General features: G+C 37.4%; 1 protein-coding gene across 13 annotated transcripts in view; it reads right to left on the minus strand.

The window, feature by feature from the left end:
- The window catches only part of CASK (calcium/calmodulin dependent serine protein kinase), a 354,148-nt gene that overhangs the window by 283,458 nt on the left and 53,391 nt on the right, over positions 1-17,299 (minus strand). For 7 of the 13 annotated variants that reach the window (XM_027053936.2, XM_027053933.2, XM_027053938.2 and 4 more), the window contains exon 2: positions 4,648-4,760. In XM_027053936.2, the coding sequence (XP_026909737.1) occupies positions 4,648-4,760 (113 nt within the window). Of the gene's footprint in view, positions 1-4,629; positions 4,761-17,299 lie in introns of all 13 variants that reach the window. The other 6 variants (XM_053202250.1, XM_053202254.1, XM_053202252.1 and 3 more) reach the window with 1 other exon arrangement.

Here is a 17,299-nt window from a genome sequence, read left to right on the forward strand (position 1 = left end):
AACTAATTGTCTAAAGTCTGCATTGTTGTGTGTGGTCACTTATTCTCTGCTTGGGGTTAGCTTCGTCTTTGCTCAGGGTCTGCATATGCATTAGGGTATACCTTTAATGCTCAAGGAGTTAACAACTCTGCCTTAGCATTCAATTCCTACTTGCACAGCCTGAAACTTGGCCAGAATTGAGAGCTTAAGGCCTTGTTAGGTCTTTTTTGAGCATGTGCACAGTCCTATACATGTGCACAGCCTTCTTGATTCCCAGAAATATACTGTAGCTTTCTCAGAGCCCCTATAGACCTCTCAGTACCCCAGCTTTTCTTTTTAAGCTTTTAGGTTAGCTTTCTGTTTGTCCCAACTGGTACTCTACGACCTCAGACAGCTATGAAGTTAAACTGCCTCTAAAAGTTTTCAACAAATGCCCCCAGGAAAAAGGTTTTTTGCAGTAGGCAATCTCCAAGTCAGGTGAAAAAAAGACAAGCCTTGCAAGTGGGGTCCCTACCAGAGAACTACCAGCTAGATCAAATAATGATAATTTCTTGGGCATGAACGTTTCAAGGAGTTCCCTCCCTGTTCTGCCTCCTTTGGTGGCTGCCAAAGCTCCTGGTTTTCACCATGATTGTGAACTCTATTTTCAAGGTTACCATGGAACTGGAGAGAGGGGAATGGGAGTGGGACGAGTGAAAATGCCACAAAGCCCACTGTCCTTAGCAAGAATCAGCACTTTTCCTGAATAAATACTTCCTGCATAGCTGTAAGCCTTTGGTTAATTTCCAGAGTCTGAAAAAGTTGATTCTATTTTTGCCAGTTTTCTCTTTGCTTTTATGGAGAGGAGAATTGTCAAAGGTCCTTACTCCTCCAATTTCGCGGACATCATCTGCTATCTGGGACTTTTAGAATGAGATATTCTTAGAGACTAAGTAAACTGGAATCCAATCTATATTCTTTCTAGAAGACAATATTTTTCCAAAATAAAAACTGCCATTTTTGAACTTTTAAAATTAAACCATGAAGAATCAAGTTCCTTCAAGATCTCAAAAGTGTCAATTCAGTTTCCAATTCTATATATCTTACCTTCCTTAAAATTTCCTTGTAACACTTTGCCTAAATTAATTTTGATACCTATTTTTAAAACAAAAAAGGAAAATTTAATTAGTGGGTTAACAGAGTAAGAGATAAAATGTGTATTAATTAAAAGTTTTAAGATACTCATCAAGGAATTTCATTAATGGAGGCTGTGTATGTAAGTATGAAAATATCCTCCGATCAGAAGTAATATCCTAATATAAATTCACTAGGCTTTCATTTAATAAAAACTTGTTATTCACCTCATGTTCATAAGAATTGATTTCATTGTTTCATACATATGAAAGAAGAAACTGAACCAGTTAGGAATAATATGCCTTTTTATGAAACTAATAAAAGCTGTGGGCTTTCTTCCTAAGAAAATGAACACATATATATAACTCTGCTTATAATTTAAGGGGTTCTTGGATACCCCATAGCCTGTAAATTAAAAAACCCTACTGAAAAAAAAATTATGATATTAGTGGGAAAAATAGAAAACAGATATTCAAATAATTAAAATATCTCATCTTCAGTGGAGCAATGAGAATTTAAAACATTAAAACATACAAGAGGTCTCTGACATACAATATTTTATTTCAAAAGCTAAATTGTAAATTCTGTATTTAGAATTTATCACATGTTCTTATAAAAACAATGGTTGAAGACTATTAAACTGTAAGCCTCTTAAAAATAGGTGCTCTTCTGGGGCGCCTAGATGGCTCAGTCGGTTGGGCAGCCAACTCTTGATTTCGGCTCAGGTCATGACATCATGGTTCATGAGTTCAAGCCCTGCATCGAGCTCTGCACTGACAATGGAGAGCCTGCTCAGGATTCTCTCTCTCCCTGCCCACCACCCTTGCTCAAAATAAATAAATAAATAAAATATAAGTAAAGTTTTAAAGTAGGTGCTCCTTTTGTCTGTCTTTATATTATAATGATCTAAGTAAACGGCATAAGTTAGGATCTCAGGTGACCCTTTACAAAGCCTATTTTACTCAATAATGTATTTGAATACAAATTCACTAAAACAGGAAAAAATATTGAGGCAATGACAAAGATCAAATAAACCATAAAGACAAAAATAAAAAAATAAAATGGAAAAATAAAAAATCAAATAGATTTTAAATTACGTGTTGCTTGAGAGACAGAATTATAACAGAACATAATAGTAAATACAGCTATTTCTAGATATTCTTATTTGAATTTATGGATTCCTTTTTGTTGTGTTAAATTTCACTTCAAAATATGTTTTCTCCTTAATACAGCATCTCCTACACTTAGCCATGAATGAGGTCAGTTTTGGACCCTAAGAGTTTGTAAATGGACTGAAAGGGCAAAGGGGATAAGATGTTTTGCCTGTAGTGACTGCAAAGGTGTTAAAAGACACTGGGAGGGAGAAATTGGTCAAAGAGGTTTTATATAAATATTTATTATATATATATGTATCTTATATAATAAAATGTATCCAACTTAAAGTAAGATAGTGTTAACATGAGCAATAAGAGGATATGGGAACACCATTGCAAAAAAGAAAAAAGGAAAAACAGGTGGGGGGATAGTGGAGATGAAATTTTGATTTTGCTTCTTGGTCATTGTGAGTCACTGTGCTAAAGACGACAGGAAAACTACATTTTGGCACCATAAATATAAAAGACAAGTTGTACATTTTCATCTGAATAACACTGAACTCTTACCCAAACCAGGTAAAATCATGAGTAATATGCAGAATTCAATTGGTATCATTTAATATGTATAGGTTGTGGCCTTACCATACAGGATCAATGAAATGACCTGGCCTTGTCTTCAGAATAGGGCTTGAAGATATTTATATAGCAAAAGCAGTGCCAAAACAATGAAGGAGTAAGCTACAATTTCAGTGACAGGCTCTCATATATTAGATAAAGACCAGACAAACTCAGAGACAAGGACTACATGCCTACCCCTCCCCCTAAGTTTGGCATTTGACTCCCTAACTAGGTGACAATAAAAAAGAGGTTCAGCCTAGCAGTCCGAGTCTATGACACCAGAAATCCCTGCTGAAGAAATCTGTCAATAAACAACCTCAGCCAACTGAGAAAGTAATCAATTGACTCCCTGAAAATGTCTTTAGCCTGAAGAGATTTAGAATTAAGTATAACAATGAGCTAAATCAATAGAAAATTGGTATACTGAGTAACTGATTTAGACTTGTGATTTTAAACTAGACTCTTACTAAGTTCATCAACAGTAACAGAACATTTAAAGGAAATACAGATTCGACATATCCATAGGTTTAATAAACTAGGTTTACACAAAACTACCTCAAGACCAAGGAAGGTTTTATTATTGGTTGACAACTGAGGTAAAGAAAATCAAATACAGTAGATTAAACTTGAATACAGGTAAGTTTTAGGAAATATAATTAAAGCCTGCTTGGAAGTAGATCTTAAATTCTGCTAAATTTATAAAATAATTTATATTAAAAAGTAATAATAGCCAATTCTAGAGTATGAGTCCGTAAGATCTAAAACCTCTGAATGTTACCATAACATCTTAAGGATTAAAGCACTTAAAAAAAAATCAGTGATTCCTGTAACAACTTCTAAGAATCTTCTATAATCAGTACATGGGTAATAATAATTCAAAGGGTTAAAAAAGTACTTAAAAGTAATGATCCTGAAAAAAAGATCTACAGAAAAAGATGAACTTGGAGCTCACAGTATGTGGGATTCTACTTTCCAAAGTTAAGATAACTGGATAAAATATAAATAGGCTACTCTGCCTTAGCTTTTCCAACTTCAACTATCAATTGCATTGTTCTTGGGATAAAAAAAAAAAAAAGACGAAAGAAGGCTATGTATTTTACTGGAGTGTTAACAAGCCTGAATTTAGAAGACAGGCTAGTTAGAAAAATAAATGTAATCAATTGTGCCAGCTGAAGTATGAGCACATGGGAACTGTGGCTACACAAAACTAGGACTTAAACTGTGTAAAACTTTAAAATGCTTACATACTGTTTAAAAAGATTTGCATATAAATATGATTATCCATATCAAGGTTTTAAAACCAAGTTTTAAGTCTGGCAAGTCCTAACAGTACTGATCTTTCAAATTTTCACATATACACCCTAAGTGTCTTAAGACAAATGTGATATAGGAGTCTTTTAGTTCATTTAGACCATAATCCTGAAGGTGGTAAATTATGGATTTGGAGGGAATTCTTAGTTTCTTCTGAATCTGCAATTATCATTATCTTTCCCATTATTTCCCCTCCCTCCCTTCCCATCCCTTGTTCCATATCACAGGAATCAAAATTAGACCCTAAAAAAGATATATACATATATCCAGATTTCACTGATCTTCATGGTGAAAAAGCATAGGCCTAGAGCAATCCTATATGGCTTTATAACTGTAAAGGACTCGAGCTATCTTTCAAATACCATTTTCTAGAATTGACAAACTAGACTGGAATTTAAACTGTCTCCACCCACTTCCCACTGTATCATACCCACCACTTCCCCACCCCCAGATGAAGGTTAGGTTGATAAATGGATTTTGGAGATGAAATAAAGCCAGACATCAAATAACTTACTTGAAATCCATCTCTTACCTTCTGTACTTAACCCTGGACTTGATGTGAACTTGGCTACATCAACAATTTTTACAGCAAATTGCTGCCCAGTTTCTCTGTTGATACATCGTCGTACAACACTGAAGGGACCCCTTAAAGAAAAAGAAGAAAAATACCAAGTTTAATTCAGTGATTTTCAGTCCCTGTTTCCCATCAGCATCTTACTGATGTTTCATTGTCTACTATGGCCATAGTTTAAGATCAAATTTAAGTAATGTAATTTTGAACATATTTTTCTATAATCCATGAGGTAAATAATTCATAAATTAGAAGTTACTAAGCCTGAATAGAACACAAATCTGCATTTCAAAATGACTTATTAAAATTTTAACTAGTATTCTTATACCCAAGGCAAATAATCTTTGTAATATTCTATACATATTATCAACATCTTAAACAAAATAAGAAATCACAGTGGTAGCGCACACAGCTTTCACCTTTTGAAGCAGAAACTTAAGTCTTCCTTGACACCTTCCCTCTCATCTTACCCACCGCCTATCTAATCTTCACTAACAAGTCCTACGGCATTTCTCTCAAATCTTTCTCAGTCCTGTCCACCTCTCTCCATGTATCATACCCTAGTTTAAGCTACTACCATCTTCTAGCAGGACTACTAAAAAGCTGGTTTCTCTCATTCGCTCTGGCAGTCATGTTTTAAAAATGAAAATCTGATCTTATGTTTCTTCTTAAAATCTCAGAGAAAGAAGGTATTTTCAATGCATAATATTTAGTTAAGAACCAAAACACATGAATAATTCCCAAATAGGAAAATACACCCTAGTAGAATCAGGTCAAAAGATTTGAAGAGGCACTTCACAAAGAGAAAGCCCTGCATGACTTTGTCCCAACAACCTCTCCAGTCTCACATGAAGTCACAGAAAAACCTATCTTCCTTAAACATCAAATTAGAATTGTTCTAAATTGCCAATGGAAAGGAAGTAATTTCTACCAGGAGAGCCACTGACCCAAGTCATTTGAGTCATCCAGCTCTCTCCCTAAATTGGTGGCTCTCAATACTGCCCATACAATTGAATCAACTGGGATGATTGTTACATACACACAGTTCCTTGTGATTAATGGTTATCAAGTATCTGAACAAAAGATAATCCAAAGATTCATTTGTACATGCTTGGATTGACTATTGAATAATACAGAAGGCAACAGCAATATACTGTAGCTTATTTGAAAACGAGTGTGGTTTAGGTCATTAAATACACATACACGTATACACATGCATATTCCCCTCTCTGCTCAGGAAAAAAAAAAAACACCCTCATTGGTCACTTACACTGGGACACCTGTGATACTGTTTGCCTCAAAGAAGGTTTGTCTTTCTCTCAATCAGGAGACAAGGAAAAGAATGTCATCTAACCCAGACTGAAACATTTCTCTAATATCATACAAATTAGTTGATTTCACGTGCCATCATCAGAACATCAATTACACCACAGCCTCAAATCTCTCTCTTCAAGCAATCTAACAAAGCTCAACTGGAAGGAAAAAAATAGTAATAATGGGCCTTTCAGAACTCTGAAGAAAGAGGACCTTTTTTGATAACCACTCAAAAATATTCAAAGATTTTCCTCCAAGAGAAGACAATATAACAGTGAGGCAGGACTCCCACAAACGTTTTCATTCTCAATCTGGATGTCTTACTTGTGATTACTTATCCTGACAACAGCAAGCAATTTCAGGAAATGCTTAATGTAATTGGTTTTTGTCCACACATAAACCCTTGGGATTCTATTTATATATACATTTGTGTTGTGTGCTTCAATTCACTACATCTTTTTGGAAATGTTCCAAGATCTGTATGTGGGATTATTCGTGGACAATAGAGTCTTTTTTTTTTTTTTTTTTACTTTTTCCTGTTTGAACAAAGGTAAAGAAGAAAGCATAGCTTCTCTCTCCACCCTTTTAGTAATAGTAAAATGAAGAAAGAGAGAAAGAAAGGGGAATACAGAGGGGAAAAAACCCGAGAAAGGTGTCTAAATCTGAATAAAAATAAAAAACCAAATCCTCAATTCTTTAGGCTAATTTTATAATGTGAGGGAAGGAAAATGAGTTCACTTATGAACTACCAATGACCTGAAGACAGGTCAAAAGTAAAGCATTTCAAGGATCTGTCCCTCAGTGGCACCCAGGGAATTAGAAAAGATGAATCAAATTTAGTACACAAAAAAGACAAATATACCTAACGTTTTTTCTTACGATTTAATCCACCAACTAGAAATTCAATGGAAACTGATAAAAATTCAAATGAGTATACAGTGTTTATAATTTTAGCAGGATCTGAGCACACTTATTTGGTTGACAGGTTAAAGACAGGCAAGCTATGAAATACTCTGGCTGGGTTTCCCATCTTAAAAAAGAGGGTGTAATAAAGTGTGTGTAATACAGTAAATGTTTTATACTTATTAATTATACGCGAATGATATGTTAAGCAACAGCAAAAGCTCAGGAGGCCTAGGTCTCACCATGTATCTGGCCTAAATTCTTTGATGCTTGAAATTCCATCCTTGCATTTAGTCTATGGTGCAGCTCATTCCTGAGTATTTATGTGGGGGAAAATATTGACAGATAGTTGTAAGCCATGATCGTAGATGACTATCTTTCTCATGTTTCTACTAATCCTAGCCAGCGTGTTAATCAAAATGAAATAAGATAACTGATAGCATTTCACATTTGATAAAATAGACACTCTTTATTCAACTCTTTTAGAGCAGTGAATTTTGATAGGGATTGTGGCACAAGGTTCCATGAGGCAGGTGGTGGCTCGCAGAATTCTGTTTTTAAGTAAAAGGTCAATTAAACCAGAATATGTTGCAAGTGAATATTGCTATACCATGGCCTAAAGTTTTGAAAAGAATGCAGCTGTGTCTCTTTGCAGACAGAGTCGTCTCCTCTAGTTCTCATTTATGTGAAAAAAGGTTAAGTCTAGGAAATAAGCAATTTTGATAGCAACAGTAAATCCATCCAAAAAGGAGACCAGAATTAAGTGAAATCAGGCTAGAATATAGTATGTTGGTTTCCAGGATAATAGGATAGATTTAACACAATGCATCTAATTTATCTTCCTCCCCAAACCCCTTTCAAATGATACTAAAGGGCTTATCATTTTTTAAAAAGGACTGGGAGAAAGGAGAGGTGATAATAGTAATAATCAAATCTGAGGAAGCAAAAAAGCAGATAGAATAGTAACTGACTTAGCAGACTCAGGAAAGCTGAAGGACAAACAGAAAAGAGGGAACGTTCAAAACCAAACCCATTCATTTACACTCCAGGTTCTTCAAGAAGCTCTTGAACTGGCAGCACCAGATAACCCTGAACTAGAGGTTAAGAGAGTGGGGCTAAAAGAACAAGGTTTGAATGAAATGAAATCTCTAAAGCAGCAGGTAGAGTGGTAGATCCCCTCCATACCCATACTCCATACCACTGTGCAACTGTGCTACCGCCATCCTATCAGAGGCCCATTCTCTAGAGAGGGTAGAACATAGGGTCTGAGAATCTGGGGGGGGGGGGCACAAGGCAGTTAAGGAAGTGGTTACTAGTAAGTGGAAAGCAAGGGGATTGAGTGATCACTCAAATTGAATGTAGACAATCCCAGCCCCTTTCTCCTTAACAAGGGGGAATGTTAGAAGCTAGAGCTTTATCCTTCAGGTAGGAGAAAGATTTTCTGTTGCGTTTTATGACCAGCCCAGAAGGAAAGATCTATAGATAATGACTTGAACTGCCCAACGAGCTCTGCCCACAAATTCAGAGCTCTCAATCAGCTTTCAATTCATCTCCTGCAGGGTTTCCAACCTCAGCACTACTGGCATTTTGGCCTGGCCTGGATAGTTCTTTCTTGTAGGAGGATGTCCCCTGCATTGCAGGATGCTTAACAGCAATCTCAGCAGCACCCCTTCACCCAGTTTTGACATCCAAGAATGTCTCCAGACATTTGTCCCCTGGGGCGGGGGGGGGGGGGGGGGGGGCAAAACTGGCCCCAATTGAGAACCAGTGCTCTAGTATTAATCATGAGTAGACAACCAAACTCCCAAAACATCTGGAGAATAGTCTAATTTGGAAGACCAAAATCTCAAAACAAACAATGAGCAACCAAAAGGAAGCAGACTAAACAAGATAAAAAACTTCAAACTACTATTAATATCCTAAGATATTACAACTATCAAACAAAAACAGAACTTTCAGAAAATATAAAAAGGGCTCTTGAAAAATAAACACCTTGAGAAATTTAAAACTCAACAGAAGGGCTAGAAGATAAAGTTGAGGAAATGCCCCAAAAAGTAAAGCAAAAAGAACAAAAGAAATGGAGGGAAGAACTCAAAAGAATAATCCAAAAAAATAATCCAAAAAATTTCCAAAAAATAATCCAAAAAATCATGAGTTGCCCAGGTTTAAAGGGCCCACCAAATACTTTGCACATGCCACCTGTGGAATTTAAGAGCCAGATTCTCAGAAGTGGAGGTAAGGGTGTGCTAGTAGGGGAGTATGATATGGTTCACACACCAAGATCAGGAACCAGAATGGCTTCTGATTTCTCAGTGGCAACATGAAAAGCAAGAAGATGACAGAGCAACACCTTCAAAGTCATGAAGGAAATTTCTCACTTTTAATTCTATATCCAGCCAGAAAAACCAATAATCATAAGGATGATTTCAGACATGAAAGAGATCAATAAATTACCTGCAGTACATACTTCGTGAAGAAATTATTTTAAGATATGTTTGTCAAAACAAGAGACTAGATCAGCAAAAAGGGCGCCAAGTGATGGCAAAGAGGAGGTCCAACCAACACAGGAGATACATAAAAGGAACCCCCAAGAGGGTAACGAAACAGGACCTCTGGCTGCAGGACCTCTGGCTGACAGCGGGGTGTCAAGGAGAGGTTAACTAGTCCAGACTGGGAGCTATCAAAGGTTTCCCCTGCCACCTTTTCAACCTCAAAACAGAAGGACCGGGGGTGCTGGGCCCATTCTTCCATTTTGTTTCTTCCAGCCAGGGGCTGATAAGATTTCTGCTCTTCTCTGCTACCTGGAGAGAAGATGCTCATTTCACTCCATAGCAGTGTTCTTTGGTATATTCCTGAGAGCTGGAGGCAGTGGACTGAAAAGCAGGAAAATGCAGGGCAGCCCAAGCCTCCTGACCTTATTCCTGTAGAACAGTAAACCAGCCCCATACCACAGCACTAATGTCCTGCCTGTGAGGAGCCCCACATCCTGGGATTTAGCTGCGCCCTTGCCATTCGACTTCCAGGAAGGGGCTCCTATACACTCTCAGGGTATCTGAAGCCAGACTGTGAACAAGATGTTCTGTTCAGCTTCTCTCCTCCTGAGAGTCTTCATACAATAGTGGTAATATTGCCCTGTCCTACTCGGTTTGTAAAACCTAAAAAATATGCTTTTCAGGCATACATACCTAAGTGGTAAAGCTATAAAGAAAATCAAAAGAAATGATTAACATAAAAGCCAGATAGTGGCTATGTGGGGAGGGAGGCTGTGATTGGGAAGGGGCACGCAAAGGGCTTTTAAAGGTGCTAATAATATTCTATTTCATAACCTGGATGATGGATTCATCAGTTTTCATTCCACTATTATTCTCCAATACACACACACTTTACATACTCCTCCATACATACATTTCCCAGTTAAAAAAATGTTTTTAATAGTTCAGAGTCACAACCTTAAGATCTTGCTAACCAAAGGTGTTAATTTTTTACATATCTGTACAAATTATCTTAAGTGACTTGATATCTATAAAAGAAAATAGTGTTTGCATCTCAAACATAATAAAGTCAATATGAATTATATTCATTGTAATGGGGTGAACTCTCTGTGCATATCACAGGACTAGAAGCTTCATTACTTTATAATGAATTGTGCAATGTACCACAAGGGATACAGGAAAATCATGAACAAAAAAGAACCAATTAACAAAAGGAAAGAGGAGGATGGGGTAAGTGAAGACCAAGTACAAATTCATATTATATACATATATATAAAAATATATACACACATATTTGTAAATATATACATGCATACACATACAGTTGACGTGCAGTCAATCCTCATTATTTGTGGAGTATTTACAAAGTCACTTACTAACATTTGTAACCTAAAATCAATACCCACTGAACTTTCAGTCTTTGGCAAACACATGCCTAAAAGCAAAAAATTTGAGTCACCTGATGTGGATGTTATTAGCTAAGGGTGAATGAGGTGACACTCTGCCCTCTTGTTTCAGCTGTAGTACTGTAAGCAAGTGTCCTTTTTGCCATTTAGTGCATTTTTTCACATTTTGTGCTTTTTGTTGCTAATTTTCATTCTTTAAAATGGCCTTCAAGTGTAGTGCTGAAGGGCTGTCTAGTGTTCTTAAGTGCAAGAAGGCTATCAGGTGCCTTAAGGAGAAAATACATGTGTTAGATAGGCTTCATTCATAGAATGAATTATAGAGCTGTTGGTCAGTTCAATGTTAATGAATCAACAATATATATGAAATAAGGGATCTTTAAACAAAAATACACATAAAACAAGTTATGTATTGATTTGGTTGAAGAAAATGTGACCAAAGACTCACAGGAAGCTAACCCTGTATTTCCCCTAGGGGCAATGGTTCAGCCTTCATTCAGTGTTCATGGCAACTTTATAGAACATAACCACTGCAAATAATGAATATCATCTGTATGTGTGCATATGTGGATATGCACACATGCATATATGTATTAATATTATGTAATATATATTTATGATATATATTAAGGTATTTAGAATATAAACTCAATGAGTACCTGGTATATACTGGACCCTCGATAAATATTTGGCGAACGATGTATCAAAAATAAACTAGGAATGAGCAAGCCACTGTGATATAAAATTTATATCACACAATCTTACCCATGTATATAAAACTGAAAAACTATGGTACTTCTACTTACCTGTTTCTCTACCCATTTACTAAGTCTCTCTCTTCCTACTACTTTCTATACAGTTCTGATGTTAGTTGAGGGAAATAAATGGCAGGTGAGTAAAAAGGAAACAAAGTGAAAATATAGTAATAATGACATTAGCAGTAAGAATAAAATCTTACGAACTACATTTTATAGACACAAATATATAAATAATAGCTAATAAAGACAATGATGGTCTTTTCCTCTTATTTCAATGCCGTTAGTCATTGCCACTAAGGAAGAGCTCATACATATCATTCCATCAAGAAATCTTTCCCCTGTTTTCCTGTAGCTTTGTGGTAGTGATAGGAGAGGGATGTAGTTCTGACACTTTTTTTCTCTTTAATACTACAGGTACCCCCCTCCATCCTCCAACACACACACTTACATATACATACCAAGCTGGGTTACTTTAGTTACAGTGACTAAACCAAAGGAAAAAACTTTGCCTAATCATAGCTACTGCCAAAGAAACACACATGATGTGGAAAATTATTAAAATCAAAGTCTCAGGAACTGTTGCCTTGAATTTTAACAATTAAAGAGCTGACAGAGGAATTAAGCTCAGTACAATTCAGACTGTTCCTTGAAAATAGAAAGGGGAGGCTTATTTGAAACAGTTGGTTGTAGATCTCCAATAAGCTAACAGAACAAATCTAGCTCAACTGTCAAAGCTCAGTAATTCAAAGAGTTAAGACTAACATTTACTAATTCAGTACTTGTATTGGCATAATTAGTACCTCTGTCAAACCCTGTGAAAAGTTCAGTGAAAAGTTTAGGAGATCTTTCTTTAGATGTTATGTAGCATACCATTCTCTGGTCTGAATCTACATAGGATATATTCACCACTTCTTCGAGAGGTCTGCAGGGTACATATAGCAATTCCTGCTAATCCAAAAGTTCTGGAAAACTTGATTGATATGTGTGTTTGTGTGTGTGTGTGTGCATGTGTTTGAAGGGCTGGGGTTAAGGCCATGGTAGAAGCATATGGACTCTTGGTCTTTGTTAGCTCATATATGATGGAGCATGTATCGAGAGACTTGCTAACAGAAGAAAAATACTTTCATAATAGATATGAAACATAGGAAGAAGAACAAAGGAGGAAAAAAAGGAAAAAATAAAACATATGAAGAAGTATAAAGTAAACACATCCCAAAGTAAGACATTTGACTTGGTTGTACATACTTAGGCCTTTTTAGCTAAATGCATAAAGAACTTTCAGGTTATTGGTTACCAAACACTGACATTAAACAAATTCTATTGATATTTGCACATCTTATTCATTTACCTCATTTTCCCCAACGGAAAGATCCCTGTCCCCCCCCTCCCCCCCGCACAGTGCAGACTATTTTAATAAAAGATTAATAAAGCAATCTTTGCCCTCAAGAAACACCTAATCTTAACAGATTGTTATTGGTACATACACATAATCTTAGTATGCTATAGAACAAGGTATTAAAATAGTATAATACCCCAGGGTTTATTATCTGTGGATAGGAAGGCAGTCAGAGAAAGCCTCTATGAGACAGACACTTAGGAAGGCTTAGAAAGATGAATACATTTTTCACACCAACAAGGGAAAGGGGAAAATTCAAGAAATTAGTAGTAGCATGTAGAACAGCCTACAGCCAAGTCAAAGCATGGTTTGTACTAGATACTACAAGCTATCTGGTGTTACTGGTGTGAAAAATTGGAGGGAAAGAAGCGGCTAGAAAAAAAGGGGGGGCAGAAGAAGATACGTTGAGGAGGTGAGTATGGGCCAGTTAGGAAGTTACCCCATTAGCCCAAGCCTGAGGTGACAAACACCTAAACCAATACACTAGAGGCAACTGAGATACTTAAATCGACAAAGTAGTGAATGATTAGCTTGGGGGTCAGTTGAAAGAATGACTTACAGATTTCTGGCAACAGTTACCAAGTAAATAATGACACCATCAAATAAGGGAGGAGCTATATGAGAAAGAGTGAGTACAAAGCTGAAAAGGAGACACGGGCCTGTGAGTTGTTTGTTTATTTTTGAGAGAGAGACAGGACGTGAGCGGAGGAGGGGCAGAGAGAGAGAGAGAGAGCGCGAGAGCGAGAGCGAGCAAGACACAGAATCCGAAGCAGGCTCCAGGCTCTGAGCCGTCAGCACAGAGCCCTAGGTGGGGGCTTGAACTCACAAGCTGGGAGATCATGACCTGAGCCAAAGTTGGACGCTTAACCGACTGAGCCACCCAGGCCTCCTGGCTGTGTTTTGAAAATACTGATTTCCAAAATATTGATTTCCACAAACTATCCAGGCAGAGATCTATAGAGGACGATTAGACAGGAATATAAAGTTCAAGGAAGGGATCAACATGCAGATGATGAAGACAACACCAACTACCATTTACAGCATACCATTTGCCAAGCATGGTAAGAACCTTATATGGATTCTCTATTTGTAATATATATCATTACTTATCATAACAGCTAAGAAACTATTGGCCCCCATTTTATAGATTAGGAAAACCGAGGCCAAGCCAGGTTGCCTAGGCCTAGACAGACAGTGAGTGGTAGAGTCAGGACTGGAACCAACATATGGAACTCCATGATCTAAGTTCTCAGTCTCCACACTCCCTAAAGGAGGCATGAGTGAACAGAAGGTAACTGAAGCCACCGATGTGAATGAGAGTCCTTAAGAGTACAGACCAAAGAGTCCCAGAAAACATGAACATATCCCCCCATTTCTCCAAAGGGAACTGCTGGAATCTCTGCCAAAAGACTACAAGAAGCCCAGAAAGAAAAATAAAATTGCTAAAGGCAGGCTCTTTAGAACACAGTATTTTATAGAAATAAACACAAAGACCAAGTGCTTAGCGGGCTCTGCCCTAGGCACAAACACAAAGATTCTCCCTATTCTTCTCAAGGCTGGCACAAGAAAAGCAAAATTTCCATTTTTAAATTAAGAGCTGCACATTCAAATTTTGCTATTTTTCTACATGTGGGACTATATATCAGAAACTGGCCCAATGAAAATATTTAGTGGAGAAACAACTGTTTGGAAACTTGCTCCTGACTTTCTACTAGTGTTCATGAACTTAATTACTTACAACTAGTACTAAAATTATCGCAGTTGTCAAATTCTGCGTGCACTAATCTTTATAAACTGAAACTAAAAATTACAGAAGTCTGGCAGCATGAAGTTATATTGTAAATCGTATTTATAAAAGAAGTGTGTGCTGTTAACATGTCACTAACATGGTTTTCCAAATGCTACCTTATTCCTCTAATAGTATTGTTGCCAGCTATTAACTAATATTTGGGCCGAGAAATTACTATCTTCATTACTAGGGTTTTTTGTTTTGTTTTGTCTTTTGCCAGCGATACTTCTGTATCATAGTACTGTTAATCTCTTCCCACTCACAACTACATTTTATGGATCTCCCTAACAAGTTAGATCTAGTTCTGAAATGAAATTATCTCATGTAAATTACATAAATTAGTGAAAGAAACCTCAAGGCCGGCGATACACTCCTTTCTCTGTTATTCATTTTAGTTGCATTCGGATTATGCAAAGTTTACACAGTAGCACAGAAACAAAAACGTTATTTGGCTAACACTCTCAGTTGGGGTTTCCCACATTGGCATCTTGTGGAGTCCTGAAGGAATAAAAGTTTCTCTGTCAAGTTTGGTCAACAGCATATGAAATACCCCCCCAACTGCACCCCATGTCCACATTAGACGTCAGCAGCTAAGTCTTACAGTCGGAAAACCATCACTCATGTTGCACCTATCACTAGTGTTCCCTGAAAAACCTATTGGACACGATGATCTAGATTTTAATATTTATAATACTACAAATTGCAAAGCTGTAATAGCTATGAAATAGTCCGATTTCAAACTTTTTTCTGAAACGAACACTCTCCCACCCAAACACAGCATATAAATTGTTTAAATTCTTACAGCAAGGGAGATAATCCAATTGTTTGCTCAGTAAAGGATGGAAAAGATTTAACTATGCAATTTAAATGTCTATTCATTAATACTCCCAAAAGTAATTTGCTTTTTACAATTGTTAATATAAGCATATTCAGCAGGCAATAATGTAACCTCTGGTCTTTTAACCAAAAAACAGTTAACAAAAAGGCAAAGCATACAAAGGAATAAGCATTTATACCTAATTACCCAGCTCAGTGCAGGGCAGCAGAAAATAGGTTTTGAATCATAATTGCAGTAATCAGTTTCCAGGTCTAAAGGAGATGATCTGGAAAATAACTGCTTTAGGGAAAAAAATCAGAAAATAAGAGTATAAAATAAGTGGATATAAACTGTTTAGGCAAGATAGTAAAATTGAATATTCAAACAGTTGGGGAATTTTTCAAGTTAGGTAAGAAACCAAAGTCCCTGAATGTTACAAAGAATATGCAAGTCAGTAATGCATAGCTGGTAATTTTTAACCAGTTTCCCAAGGGTGGATCAACCTTTCAGTGGCTCATGTAAGGATTTCCTTTTAATCAATAAGGCACACAACACAGAGGACAAGAAGAGGAAAGGACCATCGTATCCCTCAACGTGTTTGCAAGTAAACTCCTGAGCTTTTTAATCTCCCTTCTCCCGATCCCAGTTGAAGGCCAAGTCCACATTTCCTTCCAGTTCCTTAGCCAAAAATTATGGTGCCATTCTTGATCCCATTCCTTCACATTCCAATTCCAATTCATTAGGAACTGCTCCTGGCTCTATTTTGCTGAGATCTTTATTTTCATTTGTTTCAAGAAAATCTGTAGCCAACTGTTGGAACAATTTTATGACAGCTGAATTAAAACTCCCATGAGATAATGCCAATATCGGATTCAAGTCAGTGCTGGCCTAGGTTGAAGGTCTTTTCTCATTCAAATTGCGGTTTTCCTGGTGCTTAGCAAATATCTCGGACATTTTGGTCTCTATTAGGCTCTTGATCAAAGAATCTTCTATTTTAGCAGGCAGTCACCCTGTTTAAGTTTACTATGGAAGTTCTTGGGTTCTTTTCTGGGCTTTAGTTCCAGTGACAGTTGCTTAGTTTTCTGAATCCTTACAATGCCGTTTTGGTCTGCTTCCTTTTTCTGGTGCTAAGGCTCCCAGTCAGTCCCTGCTGACGTCATCTGCAGGGACAAAAGGTGCCTCCCAGGACCACTGGCTATCCCTGGGCAACCTTGGAGAAGGAGGGGCTGGTCAGAAGAGGGAAAACAAATGACCACTGCTGCTGCCATAGCCACCTACAGATCAGCCTGCCTGCTGGGCCAGTTGTAGAGCCAAGGCTGGTATAGCCTGGCCTTTGTTCTTGTTGCTGTTGTAGGCAGATCAGGTGACTGGGGCCTAGGTTGTGGCACAGGGGCTGAAACGGACAGGGCTTTGATGCTGCTGGCAGATCAGACCACCCACCAGGGGCGTTCTTGCTAGGGCTGTGGACAGATTAGACTGCCCACCAGGCTCCAGGTGTGGAGTCCCACTAAGTCTCTGTAGACCTTTCCTGGTCCTTTGACTAGAGAAAACAGGTTTTTGCTTCTGTTTTCTATGCCTTTTGGTTGTTCTCGGTAGTAGGTCTCTCTAGCACCCAGTCCAGGAGTAAATGGAAGGAAGAAAAGAAAACCCAGTGAATTTACCACGTGGTTATTCCTCAAGTACTGCTACTTTACCTTCTTCCCAATTCTGAGTCCTTTTATTGCTGTCACTTAAATAATTT

Source organism: Acinonyx jubatus, chromosome X (assembly GCF_027475565.1).
Source record: "Acinonyx jubatus isolate Ajub_Pintada_27869175 chromosome X, VMU_Ajub_asm_v1.0, whole genome shotgun sequence".
NCBI lineage: Eukaryota > Metazoa > Chordata > Mammalia > Carnivora > Felidae > Acinonyx > Acinonyx jubatus.